The following is a 16422-nucleotide window of genomic DNA, read 5'->3' as shown; positions in this document are numbered from 1 at the left end:
GAGTGAATGAGTTTTGTTCATATATGATGCAATGAAAGTAATTATGCTTATTTCACGAAATTGAATACTGAAGTTGGAAATAATCGTAATATTCACCAAATAGGCTGTTCAATATAAAATCAACTAAAAGTTAATAATAATTAATGATTCGGAAATAACTATAAATCTTATAATTGTCTTTTATTTTCAGGACTATTCAATCATCTTCTATACGACATAAACGAAAAAATATGTAATACCAAGGACACAAATATAAGTACTAATGTATACGATCACACCACTTTATCTCATGACCAGTATATAATTAGTCACCTTCTACGTACTTTTGCCCTTAAGAATATTGATAAATAGAACGTGCATTAATATATTTCAATTTTTTTATAGTAAAATTAATTAAAGTTATACTACTGTATTGCGGTGAGCTGGAAGACTTTTATGATCGTAACTGCTCTACAACGGACAATAATATAAAGACTCTTTGTTTCAACGTCTACGAAAGAAGGAATTCATGGCATAAATTACAATCGAGCATTGACAGATCGGTATACTAAAAATTCTTCCTAGATATAGTAGTATTATCATGAAATATTTCGGATTCAGTATCAAGGATCAAAAATAAGTACGTCGTATCAAAAATCTTTATAAGAGTCAATATCGACACGAGAAAAAGATTAATTGATGACTTTTTATAAGTCTATATATGCCATCTATTAATCTACCAACACTAGATCAAAGGCAATCCTTAGCATTAGCAACATGTAACATTTAGTATAAAGGTTGATTAATAGTAAAACTAATGCAAGCATATTTACTGTGGTATAAAAGAAACAGTACTAATCAGACGTAAAGATTGTTAACGCTATGTCGAAAGAATAGTAGTACGATAAAATGGATGGTAACAATAGTAGAGCATTAATTTAATGCCACTAGCTTTCTATAATTCAATTAAGATTCTAATTTATATTTCAATGCAATACCCTATAACAGGAACATTATAGTTATGATAAAAGAAAAGATGTAATAATAATGATCAAGAATAAATTGATTTCTTTCAGATTATAATAAAATTAAAAATGCATCTTTATTTTCGTCTCCTAACTGTAAACATGTCAGTACTGTACCATTCCCTTTAGATCACATACAATTAGAAGATTTTATTGTTAGCTTATAAATTTGCACTACTCTGATCCTTAAATTATTTGAGTCAATCTTAAACAGAGTATGTTATCGAGTTATCTCGCGGAGTGGGTAATAAGATAATGAGGTAACTTGATAAATATCACATAATATTTCGACCTAAAAACCTTATCATAATTTGTTGAAAATGTTGATCAACTCTACATTTTTGCAATATCCTGATCAGTATGAATAACCAGATATGGCACAAAATTTTATCAACATTACTGCAAAATATTTTGAAGTCTTATTGAATTCGCTTTGCAATTATTTATAGCATCAGTCTCTTTAGAGCTTTATTGCATTATATTGCAAACATAAAATAATAAAAAAGTATCTTTTACCAACGAAGTTATTTTAAACGAAATATAATGAAAGGTGTAATAGTCTGTAGATTTCTAATTTGCCTATTCGTTTTGAACTTTCATTGCATCAGATATCAATGCAGCCATTCAATTTTTAATACTTTTTATTCTATAACTCAAAATTTTAAAATGGATATTAATCGCAAATGCCTTGAATCTATATTACATAACATCAGTCTCAAACTCGTTGATTTTCACGGTATCTTATTCGTTAAAATACTAGCTTTCAAATTATTCTGTCTTGCAAGATGATAGCTCAATATCTTCGAATTTAAATATAGCCTGTAGTAAAATATCGTCCGATTGTATTTGCTATAGGTGTAATACTACCGTTAAATTTTGTTATTTAATATCACTCAATTACTCCAATGATTCATTATACCGTATAGTCATTAAGGTAATGTATTAAGGATATTGAAAGCATTAAATCAAAATTGATCAATTACGATCAATCGCAACACAATAGTTTTTGCCGAGCATGCATTCATGTTTCCTGTTTTGCAGCAATTAGACATGTACTAAATAGCCCTAGATATTAAGTCGAAATTATATCTGAGAATAAATATACAAAAGAATGGATTAGACGTAAGAAATCCTGTCTGAATTGTGATTTATTTATACTTACCATTGATGGTGAGAAAATAGACGATAATAAATCATTATTTCCAGAATTCACCTTTAACCTGCTTATACTGTATACTTTACAATAATATTGAAACGTTAACCTGTCCTAGAGATTACTGAGATTAACGATAACAACAAACACATTATTAAGTGTTTACTACGTACGAAAAAGGACAATTATGTAAACCTTTTTTTCTTGTTCGACAAATCGCTTACCATAATCATGATGTATAGTAAACATTGGATCAATTTATTGCTATGATTCCTATAAATTGCGTAAAATATTCGTTCACGTTGTCACGGTACGAACTACCGTGAAGAAATAGCTATCTAAATTTGGTTAATATAATACAGTGATAATATATTACATCTAGTTCCTTACAATAGGAATTACTCTAATTGTAAATGTGTTACAGTAAATTTAATGCTGTGCTGTAATGTGCACTGAAATGATTCTGTGAATGGACATATTGTAGTCCGACTGTGAAAAACTAGTTAGTAGATGTTCTCACCTAAGTATTTTTATAAGATGACTTGTGAATGTTAGCTGCTGTAGAAGGGTGTATAAGCCCGCCAGATAGTTGAATAAAGCAGTTCTCAAATGTATAGTTGTTTTAACGTAGAAGCAAAGGCGTCTAAATTCTTGTGAGGTAGTTAAGGGATACTGAATCCCGGAGACTATAGTAATTTAGAGATTTGTTTTACGTTATCCTTGTCACGAAGCTGGTTTGTGACACACGTATAACTATATTTGTTTTCATTTCTGAAGTGATCATTCTGTTCTAGTTTATAATTTTTAAATCTGTAATGGTAAACTATAATAAATATGTAATATGAGATACTGTTCAACAAACGACTATATACGAAAGCATATTTTCTTAAATACCGTAAAATGGTAGAAAATATGAAATAATTGAAGTAAAGGGTTCAATATATGAGTAGAGTTAGATATAGTAGCCATCAGTAATTGTTGCGAGACGTCTTAACAAGAAACTAGTTCTGCTTGCGAGTTATAAATCGTGTAAGATTGAAGTCACTGCAAATCAGCGCGTAGCCGTCACAAAATAACATAACTGCAATAGGTAACACTATTAGCAAATATGATAGCAACAGCAGTACCGATATGAAGTAAAACTCAGCGATACTTATAACTTTAGAATATAGCAGGGATTAAGACTGTAGAAGTAAAGAAAACTTACGATGTAACAATGTAGGTAGTGGCAAATGATTATAAATAATAACAAGGATCTATAAGTAGTACAACCAACCAAACACGATAATCTGTTTTATTTTCATGTAAGATGAAAGACTACGAATAATATCTATATTTGTAAGTTACCATAACCCTAATCCTAGCCCTAAACTAGCAGCAGAATATACGATCGTATACAGCATTAATCCACCACACTAATGTATTTGTTCATATTGGCTAGTATTCGTACGCCTTTATGATGGATATCCTTGAATACACGTTGGCGAAATAGTCAGTTCAAGGATAAGGCATGGAACATTAGTTTATTCTCATTTTATTCCAATTGAAGAGTGAGAAACCCAATGTCAGCAAATTCACTGATTAAATCATGCAATAATTTATATGGTTACTAATTCTCGTAATTTTGAAAGTAACAGTTAGATTTACAACACAGTATACGTCCATCAAAGGTAAATGCATACAATTTTTGTATTTTAACATATATGACTATCTATAGATCAGCGTTTTTTCTTAAATATGATATAACATTCATCTATTCCTACAATACCTAAGGGACATGTTATGCAATAAAACTTGCTCATGTTTGTATATTCTTAGATACGACGCCAATCCCTACTTTCTAGATGATTCTATTTTTTGCTACCATAAGAGATGTTCGTTCTATCGTTCCATATCTCTCTTATTTCTATATTATAGAAAAATTAACTACCGCGCCTTGTAGTATAAATACGGTATAACAAATAAAAATTTACCTGTTTGTACTTTAATTTCAATGCTACTATTAAGAATATACCACCATATTAATATCCTTTATTGGTTGAAGGAGAGTTGCTACACTTAATCTGCAGAGTATTATGCAATAACTATTTCACCAAGCTTGGAAAATAAGAATCATTTTTATTTATAAGAACTTAAGCTCTCTTTTAACTTTATTTATACTATCCAGAGTGTAATATTAATATCATTTATAACTAGAAAAGCATTACTAAACTAAATTTTGCTCTTTACTTAGTATATGAATAGGTAGGTATCCAACGAAGCCTTTCAAAACAGAATTGCTTTATTCAAATATAAAAGAACTCACTGGTTGTATGCCTAATTCAATTTTACTCATTCAAATATGATGTGAATATCATTTTATTGGCCGAAAAGAGTATTAATACACTTAATTTACTACTACATCGTACACAATGTTCTAGAAAGCTTCTAAAATAAAAGTTATTTCAATATAGTATAAGGCAGTAGTTCATTTAAAAAATGTTGATATAATACTTATAAGCAAAGCTCAGTAGTAACCAGTTCTGTTTTGAAATAGATCATAGTTCGAAGTTTAAGCGGTTTTGGTTGGATATGCATAATTAATTGATACATTTCGTATTTTAAAATTACTAGAAAATGTTTAGTACTCTAATCGATTCCGAGAATAAAATTGAGTTATTCGATTTAAAGTTAAACCAACATTTATCATCTCTAATGAAACTATTGGTCTTCAAAATGCAATGGCGATAACAACTTATCCATGATCGCAATCGAATATTGATTAGTCTTATGGACGAAAAGTGATTAATTATCGTTATAATTATTACCAGCAGATGTTGATGAAGCTAGAGCAAAGCCATAAAAATAAAATTTTAAAGTACTGCAGTAACAGCGGCGAAATGAAGCATTAAATTTACAGTATATAAAGGGTCTCATAACTGACAAGAGCAATGCTGCAGTTAGTAATATTGTAACCGACATAAAAGTAGAATGAATGTGATGAGCAGGAGTTGCTTTGGACTGAAATGATTCGAAAGCTGCTATTATGAGGGTAGATTGTATAGTTAATGCCGAAATTAATGTTATACCTGTAACGGCCATAATCATTTGGATAGCGCCTTTATAGCCGCGAGGTAATCGATGTGAATGGTTAAGGCTTGACGTGGGATTAACAGCATAAATTTTTTTAGCTACTCGAGTATAGCAATAAATTATAATTATAAATGGTATCAAAATAATAACAATAAGTAGTAGCGCAGCATAAAATCTTCCCCATAATGTGCTAATTAATCCGAAATCACAATACCGCGATGGCTTTTTAGGTAAATGATAGATCCAATAAAATGGTGCAGCAAGGATAAAACCACCGATCCATGTAATGAAAGCGACATTGGTAGTTCTCCAATTGGTTGATAATGTTGGCTTACGTAATTTAACTACGCTATAGTAACGATCAATGCTAAGGAACGTTAATGTAAATATAGAGATGAAATAAGTAGCAAAGATGAATAACCCAAAGACTTTACACATAATATTACCTACTGGCCATAGTAATGAATGATCGAGATAGCTTAAGAGTAAAGTCATGCCTAAATAAGCTAAAATACAGGCATCGCCGAGCGCATCTGATGCGGCACTGCTAAATATTAAACGGTATAGTGATGATCGAAATTTGAAATGTTCTAGGATAGTTAAACAAACAAATATATTAGCAAAAAAACCGATAAAATAAATTGGCAGCCATACACAGATGATGATCATACTTTCTAACGCCATTTTACTCTGATTCCATGTCATGTTACTATTATTTGACATGGTGAATTTCAGCATGAGGTACGGTACTTTTATTGCACCTAATTTAATCCTTTAGCGTCAAAAATGGCAATCAAAGGTTTGTAGGGAAATGCAACGAATAAATTCGAGCAATTTCAGACCAAAGTAGAGTGTTAACACCGGTACTGACTCTCAAAAGGATTAGAATTTCCTATAAGAGTATGTTCTTAGATACGATTCGATGTGCCAATGTTGCGCTATTCCAATATTTTAAAAACTTTTTCCCTGATTTTAATTCTTTGAACTGATAGCTGTAGTTATTCAATGTGATTGCTCTAGTATAACTTGATTTCTATGTCAATTTTAAGACTGAATACCTGTAACGTAGGAATTTGATCGCTTAATCTTGTAATTCAACTATCTTTAGCGTAAAGTGATCGTATGTTGTTATTTCTGTCAAGATTAAAGAGGATAAATTTCTTCTTCTTTAGATATCTATAATTTAAGTTTTTTTACTGATGCTAATGCAATCTTCTATTGATCGAAAAAGGAGTATGATAACTTCTTTATTTGTCCAATAGCTATTGCAATCCAATCTTGTCTCCAAATATAATACTAAATAAGACGATCTGCCATGATTGGATGCTACTGATGGATCGAAACCCAATCCACTCTTCTAACTAAATCGAGCTACAACAGCCCGTCTATATATTAATTGAATAGGATCGTTGCTGATATTATTCAAGTTCAAACTAGTAATCTATCTTTAAACTGAGCATTCTTTTTTAATCAAGTTTTAGTTGATGTTTAGGAGAGATTGATTCAACTCTATTCGATAATTTTCGACTGAAACGTACAAGTTGTTGATAGAATTTACCAAGAAAAGAGGAGATTCATCAAATAGCTTCCGTGGTGTTTTCAAATTTTACTCTATGAATATATTAATCATTCTGTAAGATCAAGTTGTGCCATGAACAAACTTTCAAACTGATGATTTTTCCGCGGTACAAATTGAAACTTGAAGTTTAAATGAATTTGTAGTTATGTTAATTGTTGTAACTGTTTTTAATCCACTCCTGGCTAACGTAAGTCGAATCCTTATTGAGCAAAGTAATAAGATAGAATGTTGAGTACTTTTCTTTTTCAAGTTCTGAAATACTAGTAGTGTAGTGGATACATAGATAGGATATTTCAAGGGCTTGTTTGTTGAAATTGCCACCAACTTGTCTGATGTTATTTTTGTTGGGTTTTTATATATTCACTGGACTTGAATAGAATAGCTTTAATTGAATTTCAATTCCTACTGTCTGTATTTGACTTGATGCTCTTAACTGTTATCCTATGTTAAAAAAAATAACAAAGCTAAAATATTATTTGATTTATACTATTAACATTAGTGACGCATGTCAAAGAGACTACAAGTAAGAAAATGATATAATGAAAACAGTATGATTGGGCAGTGTTGTTAATATTAAGCAGAAGTGCTGATACTTTAGAATGATAATTATCGATTCACTTTTGGATTTAATACAAGAAGAAAATAATATTCCTCAAGCTGGGTTATTAATCTTGGTTAAAGCTTCTTTGCTCTTGATGCTGCTATGATCATGTTGCTTAATGAATATCTGAAGGAAATAGTATGGCTGGATCATAGTGTTAGCATTTGATTACGGACATTTGGCTGTTGATATTGCCATTATTGACTAAGATATACGTACAGTAAATAAGAGAAATGATACTATTGGATCATGTTATTAGTATTGGTCATGGCGTCAGAGCTCTCACTAACAGGGTTAATATGCTAAGAAAATATACGAGGAAAATGGTGTTATTAGATAAGTCATAAACACGACGTCTTGCCTCTTGCTATAATGATTTATTTACTAAGAAATTCTATAAGGGAAATGATATTATTAGATCATATTACTAGCATTGGCCATGATATCCTGATTTTTGTTATAATGATTTATTTACTAAGGACATACATGAGGAAAATACTATTATTGCACAGCACCCTATTATTAGCTTTGATATCTTGGCTTTTACTATAGTGATTTATTGACTCACAAGATTCATGAGGAAAGTAGGCAGCATTCTTAAATTCTGTTATTACTATTAGAAATAGCGCCTTGGCTCTTACTTTGGCGATGATTGTTCGACTAAGATTATGCATGAAATAAAACAGTGTTATTAAATAATGAGACTATGAAAATGGCGCATTAGCTTGTACGCCAGCGATGATTCTATTTACGAAGAATATACATAAAATAAATAATACTAGATTATGGAACTATTAAGTTATTTACTTTGGCAAGAGCGCCTTGGCTCTTTTCAACCAGATGTTTCTTAGAAATCCCTGCTCTACTGATGATTCTATTTTACTAAGAATAGGAATGAAATAAATGATATTATTCGATGAGGAGACTATCAATTTTTAGCTTTGGAAATAGCGCTATGGCTTTAATCATAATGAATTGTAAATGACATCATTCAATCACTTTATGAGCATTGGTCATGACGTTTTGACCCTTATTTATTGTGATTTATTTACTACGTAAATATAGGAGGAAAACGGTTTTAATCGATGATGTTATCACCATAGGAAATGTTACTTTGGCTCCTACCCGAATGAAAACTGCTTTGAGGCGAAAAAAATGACATAAGTAATATTATAAAATCATCAAACTTCAATCGTGAGACTATCAAGTTATCAACTTTGGAAATGATGCCTTGGCTCTTATCCTAACGATAATTATCTTAGTAAGAATACACATGAAGCAAAATAATAATATTATTAAATTTTGCAACTATCACGTTGTTAGCGTTGGAAATGACGCCTTTGCTCTTGAAGTGAAATGATATCAATAAATCTTGAAACTATCACGTTATTAGCTTTGGACATGGTACCTTTGTTCCTAAGGCAATGATTTACTAGACTAAGATTAGATGTGAGAGAAATAATATTATCAGATGATAGATATTGTCAAGACTATTCAAATTAGCATTATGGTTCGTATTACAGTAATGACTTTACGAAAAAATAGAGGAGAATGACAATATCATTAGACCATATAGTTGACAACGAGGCTTGGTTATGACATCTTGACGTATTCTAGCAGTAGTAGAACTATTATTTTACTATAAAAATAGCAAAAGTAATGTTATTGGATCTAGTTATCATTGCTAATAACATCTTGACATTACTATAACATAATTTGCTATTTTAAGGAGAATGTACAAAAGCAAACCGAGATATTATTTGAAAATGATATTCCAATTTGCAAAAAGCTTGTTGACATGACTACAATGGTCATCTTAATAAAAGAAAATTCGTGGCAAAATGACGATATTTGGTTATACAACTTGTGTTCTTAATTGATGATATTGTGAATTTTGCCGTAATTTTTTACAATGATTTACGCCATGATCGTAACGGCATAATAACTACACCATCGTTTAACTTAAAATTTTTGCCTTGTCCTAATTTGAAATATATTGAGCTTGTTAAATATAGTTTAAACAGTTTGATAATTGTATGTTTATCAATAAAATTTCACCATTTTCCCTGTCTTCCCTTTCATGACTACCATTTGTAAACAGCATGTTACTTTTAATTCCATCATGAATGATCATCATGATATTTAAAGTGCAGAATAGAATTATCATTCAAAGGAAATAGCTGTCTTAGAAAGAATACTACTTGATTTAATTTATAGAAATCAGGATCGTCTAAACAGTATACTTGCCGCTATTAGCGATAATCGTTGCTGAGTTTTTTCAATTGACTACATTAGCAAATAATAAATAATTAGACTTATAGAGGTTATCGACCTTGGCCACGGTCATTTAAATGAAATGAAATGGCGGTCATAATTACTATCAATATAGCCTGATACTATGGTTATCATCAACTACGTCACTCTTAATTATTTTCGTAGAATTCAGTGAGCATATCCATAAAACATGACTGTTCTTTACTATTTTAATATTATATAAAAATCGTCTACACTTCTGTAAAGCCTGATTCATCTGGTGCTGTAGCAAGAGTCGCCATCAAGATGGTCTAATCCATGAAGGAGAATGGGTAACTTAATGGCAATTCCCAATAGTTGATGAATGGCCTAATATTGCTTTTTGGACAGTATTTTAGTTTCACTGTAGTTTTTAGTCTTTGCTATTTCCTACAATCGTTTACTATTATATAGCCTGTTTATAGTATATGATCTATCTAATTCTATAATACTGTTCTCTGCATGTATTCTTTCTCTAAACTATAAATACTGATGATTTCTGCCTCAGATTTGTTCAGTAGCACTATTTGTAGTAGTAGTACTTCCTCAAGTTACTTCACGACAGCTTACACGCTGATCTACCGTAGCTATCACAATGTATCTCCATTACTATCTGTAATAAAGTGTTCACCTTTATTAAAATCCCTTGTATATTTTCTGTGAATGGCTACTAAGTCCGCAGCCGTTGATTCTTTGAATCCTCCATCACACTTTTATAGTGATTATGAGATTTGATGAAGATAATAGCTTGGCGATAAGTAAACACCCTGGCTTATTCCTATATATAGCGGATACTATTGCAAAGGCCGCTATCAGGATGGCCTGGAGATCTTAAGTAATAGGTTGCAGTTTAATAGCCATACCTAACGACTAATAATGATCCCAGATTTCTCTCCTAATGACTATAAGGATTGATCAAGATGAGACGATTACTTTACTAATGCCCCATTCTATACTTTGGCCTAGACATATCCAAGGAATTCTACTATAAAGACCGTTATGGGGATAAAAGTGTCATTTTAAGAAAAAAATTGTAATTTAATGGTGATGCCCAACGATCCATAAGCAGTCCTACATTTCCCTTTAAATGAAAAAGGGGAATTTAAATGATGCTATGGTTATGGCTTACTAACACTTAAAGCACTCTGGTTAACTTTGACAAAGCCTTCTGTAGCAAATGTTATTGTAAAGATTATCAAGGGAATGGACAAGTAACTCCAACAAAAAGTAGCGATTGAATGACTATACTCCTAAGATCAATAAACGATTTTTCAACCGCTTATTCATTATAATGATGATTAAGATTGAAAAGATGCTCTAGCTATGACTTGACTAAACCATTCGAATAAGTTTTAGCAAAGCCTTCAGAAAAATATCATTTAATAGCGATATCTAATGACGCATGGACGATTCTTCATTCTCCTTATTATAAATGACGAAGAGGATTCAAAAAGGGTGCTCTGGTTATGGCTTTATTAAAGCACTCTGGCTAACTTTAGCAAAGTCTTATGAAAAAATGCAATTATGAGCGATACTTAATGACCCATGGACGATTCTCCATTCTCCTTATTATCATGACGATAAGGATTCAAAGGATGTTATGGTTATGACTTTGCTAAAGCATTTTGGTCAACTCTAGCAAAGCCTTATTCAATAGATACTATTACAAAGACAGTCGTCAGGATGGACCTGTCATTTTATGAGAAAATTACTAATTGAATAGTGAGATACCTAATGACCCATGGACGATCCTACATTTCCCTTATTATGATGACGACGAGGATTCAAAAAGGATGCTTCGATTATGACTTTACTAAAACGCTCTGGTTAATTTTGGCAAAGCCCTATCTAGAAGATACTATTGCAAGACCGTCATTAGGATGAAAGAGCAACTGCAAGAAAAAATTACAATTTAATAGTGATGCCTATTGATCCATAGCTGATCCTACATTTCCCTTCATATAAGGACGATCAGGATTCAACTAGAGGATACTATGGTTATCATCACCTTAATACAGTACTCTTATTAACTTTAGCAAAGCCTTAAGAGAAAATGACAATTTAATAGCGACGCCTGATCACCCATTGACGATCCTATATTTTCTTTATTACAATGACGACGAGGATTCAGCAAAATAGAAGGAGAAAATTGTACAAGAAATCGAGGTTCTAGCTTGGATATTTGAGAGAGACTTGATCACCCATGGAAACCTATTAAGCACAATATCCCATTTCCATTACTACATAACTTGGAGAAAACTCCAATAGAAGATGGATCAATTTTATCCTTTCAATAGCAACAGAAAATGTTGTCCAATTTCTACGGTAAAGATATCGATCCATTCATGACACTCTGACAATCTTTAAGCAAGATGAAAAACCATTGGCAATAACGCATGGTCAATTTCTCATCGCTATTAGCGTGAATAAAGGCTATTTACTCGTGTCAAAAGGAGCCACTGTTACAAACAATATCTAAGCTGTTGGATAGGAACGATTTGAACACCATAACTGATGATGACCAGAATGGATAATTACGCAGTATCCATAATATAATCTGCACGTAGACAGAAAATGGCTGGAATAGAACTAAAGAAGGCGAGAAAAGCATCAGTCTATCGTAGCTCTTATTCATCTAATTATCCTTTACCAGTTTACTCAGACAGATTTTATCCTACTCATGATATTTCCATCATCTTGCCTAATTTAATCTCCAGTAGTAGCTCTTATACAACCCAATATTTATAGTACTAATATTCAACATCATACAGTCTTAAAATATGATTACTAAACATATAAACTACCTTTTATACAAACGTTTACGCAATGCTGATACTCATAGTACTAGTGTTCAACATTATAAAATCATAAAATACGATTATAAAACGTATATATTATTTTCAGTAAAAGCGCTCATACGGTCTCGATATTTACAGAACTAGTGTAAAAAAATGAAATGGATAAACCTAAGATCCCCACATAATAAAACATTAAAGTAGAGTTACTAAACGTATAAAACTATCTCCAGCAAAAGCGCTTATTCAATCACAGATACTGATAGTACCAATACTCAAAATCAAATATGGATTAACAGTATAATCCCAATATCATAAAACCTTAACATCTATTTTTCACCATTAAGCTAAGGCAACACTATTATTACAGCAAATACTATCATAACTTTTTCTCCATGTAAAAAAAGGAATCCCAATACTACTATCAGGGCATACTTGGATTTTAGCTTAAATAGAAATTCAAGTAGTTGAGATATACCGGTACGACACTTTTGATTCTTGTTAAATGATAAGGTAGAAGATTTTCAATCATGACTGAAACTACAATATGAAGATGACTCTGGATAACATTGTATAAAACATATAAACTGTTTCCACTTGAAGCCCTGATATAATCCAGCCAGCTATTAAAAATACTAATGCTCAACATTAAACGGATTAGCACTATAATTTTAACATAATAAATAATATCTAAATATATTCTTCAAGATTGCACTGAGGCATTAACATCATAACGACGAGAACTACCGAAAAGTTTTCTTAATAGCTTTCCAGTGATAGGAATATTCAAGATAGAACGCATTAACATGAATTAATTCTATTTTACCTTTACGATAAATCAATAAGGGATGACAATTCAATATTAGCCTTGGTAATGGAAACTTGAATGGATGGAGAAAGGAATTTATAGTCAATTGCTTAAAAGGGAAAGTCGAGTAATAATAAATGATCGGATCACTACGTCTTATTAATCAGTGCGGATTAATAATATCAATCCATTCCATACAAAGGAAATTGTTTGTTGTGGATCAAGTTTGAACAAAAACAGGGAAGAGGTAGCCGATAGATCACGGTATCTGGAGGTTTTCACGCGAGCGCTTCGATCATTCCTTTCCTTCAAGTCCTTCTCGATCGTCGAAATCAGGCAATGAAGAATGACAAGAAGATCAACTTTAAATGGTATCCAAATTGAAACAAATTTTGTTATACTTGCTGAAAGGAAAATAAATCGGGAGAAACCGTTCAAAGTATAAGACTTTATTTAATACTTGTTAAAGACTACAATACAAGCCATGAAAATTAGTCTAGCGGAAAGATGAAAACTTTCATTTCATTTCTGATGATAGTATAGCAGTATACCAGAATTGAATGAGGATAATAAAGCTTGAACTAGTCAGTATTGATGTAGTTGTTGTTTCATATACAATATGAATAATTAGGACAGTGATTAATTTATTTATCCTCTATATTATATTGAAAGTAAAAATGAGTCAGATTGAATTCACAACCTTTACATAGGGAAAAATGATTTAAAATGACGTATAGAAATAAGTCAAATTTAGCTTCAGCGATGGCAACAGAACATGCGGATCAAAGTCTAATCATAACAGTGTTGAATAAAGATCCGCTATATTGAATTGTCAACATAGATCAAAGTAAAAAGAGACCGTTATCAGAATATCCCTAAGATAACATTATTAAAGAGAAATTAAAAAAAAGAAGCAATTGAAATTATTAACTTCAATATATAAATTGATCCTTTTATCAATAAAGAAAAAGTAACAATAAGGATTGTGGTCTATTATATTTATGTTAGAGGAAGAAGGAGAAAGGATCAATTCAATCTTACTACTACAACGTTGGTTTAATAAAGAAATAGGTTAACTATCTCTTTAAATTATCTGCTTGTCGACATCATAACCTTATTAACATAAGATGATTAGTATTATTCAATAGCACATGAAGAGTAGGCATCCAATATGTAAATACCGCGTCTTTCTTCTTTTCCATGCTTCTATTATAATTGGCTGCAAATAGTCATGGCAGTGAATAATCACGCCAACAACATACCTCCATTAGTGTATATATATATACGTAGAGGATAGTTGATAAGAATAAGTAAAAAAACAATGTTGTTATTGCCATGGAATTCTATACATGTCTTCGATTTTTCCTTCGAAAGAGACTTTGATTAGAAACAGCTGCGCTGCCAGAACTAGACAAGTGTCGTCATAGTAACAGAATTGTCTGATCTCCTTTTTTAATTAGAATGTCTCTCCATAATACATTAATTAAGCAGTCCAGGATCTAGTATGAATAGACTTAGTGATGCCAATTGATTTTCAACACTATTTTAATATCATTTATAAGGAAGAAAAGCTATACTACTAATTCAGAATAAATTTTCTGACCTTACCAGCACGTAAATTTGGGAAGCATAAAAGTTGATCCAAGTCATTTTGCATTTTTGCTAGTAAATTTTGGATTAAGTATTGGTAATCAAAATTATATATCAATTTGAACTACAACAAATTAAGTGTAAATAAGAGATTGTGATAAAAATTTTCACTAATAATATTATATCTATAGGCTGTTAAATCTTTTGGTATTCTTTATTAGGAGTGAAAACTTATCTTCAAAGTTTTTTTATACTTTGCCACATAAATGAAAAGTGTTTATTAATCATTTCTTTTTAACATTTAGCAGTAATTAAAACTATATTAATAATGATTATTCTCATATAAATAATTTTATAAACAGCCAAGATTAACAAATACAAATTACACTGATTTCTACCTCACCAATTTAAAGAGATGATCAATAACATGCTACATTCAAATGGATTAATAAGTTTGGGGAAAAAATTGAGTTTATAACTTAATTGTACTAAGTTTTAAACAGCTTGATTAATACAAAAATTATGCACATATCAAGTAGTGAATAAGTTGGTAAGAAAAATAGAACGAACTTCACCGAATAATTATAACTATCATAATATCCTGCTCGAAATACTGGGTGTAAACTATACTGTAATTGTAGTATATTTTTGATACTGGACATACGTGTATGTAAATAAAATGCTAGTAATAATGGTTGATTGCATTGTAAGAAATAAAATACATTGCAATTAATATTAATACAAGTTAGGAATAAAGAAAATCAGTACTGTCGTTAGAATGGCGATTGATATTGATTCTACGAACACACAGGATAACCTATTCACTAAAAGGTAGCAAAATGAATTAATCAAGTCTGATGAACGGCTTCTATCTGACATACTTTCATGAAGTCAATATTTATTATTGATAAATCTAATTTATTGACTGGATTATTAATAGCTTGAGCCAGAAGCAATTAAATGTATACCTAATTACAAATATTCATGGCTTTTTACATAAAATACTGACAAATATCCTAGTAGTTGTTTAGATCCAATATTCCATAAGAACAATAATACAAAATTCGTTATCAATAATGGTTAATTTAGTGATACTACTTCTTATAGACGCTGCTTTATTCGCATAGTGTTTTCACTTTAATTGAATTGCAAAAGTGGAGAATTACGAGTTTACACACGTACTTAACCTTAGAGAATATTGTCAAGATTGTTCGAATAACTACTTGGTATTAAATGCCAGTACTTTAAGATTATTTCATCAGGATAAATACAAATTAATCTTATCTACATATTCACATTTTATATCCTATGTACCATTACAGATATATAACAATTATATTAATTTATATGCGTTAAAAATATACCTAATATATATTGCTGTGAGCTAATCTGCACTATTTTAAAAAATATAGCTAAAAATGGATATAGATAACTTCTAGTAATATATGTTTACTCATTTGGCTGTCTTCTTGCAGGTAATTCTGATAATTTACAATTGCTGTGATAATGTCAATTTCATGAATTATGG

At 30.8% G+C, this 16422-nt stretch overlaps 1 protein-coding gene across 1 annotated transcript; it reads right to left on the bottom strand.

The window, feature by feature from the left end:
- Window positions 1-4941: 4941 nt before the first annotated feature.
- TRIADDRAFT_56753 (uncharacterized protein) lies at window positions 4942-5934 on the bottom strand (the record flags this gene model as incomplete). The annotated part of the gene is made up of 2 exons (XM_002112548.1): window positions 4942-4982; window positions 5226-5934. The coding sequence occupies 2 exons, from the start codon at window positions 5932-5934 to the stop codon at window positions 4942-4944; spliced, it is 750 nt and encodes a 249-aa protein (XP_002112584.1).
- Window positions 5935-16422: the final 10488 nt, after the last annotated feature.

Source organism: Trichoplax adhaerens, genomic scaffold (genome assembly GCF_000150275.1).
Source record: "Trichoplax adhaerens TRIADscaffold_5 genomic scaffold, whole genome shotgun sequence".
In the NCBI taxonomy this organism is placed as follows: domain Eukaryota; kingdom Metazoa; phylum Placozoa; class Uniplacotomia; order Trichoplacea; family Trichoplacidae; genus Trichoplax; species Trichoplax adhaerens.
Note: the sequence above shows the minus strand (reverse complement) of the source record. Positions and strands in the feature narration are given on the sequence as shown.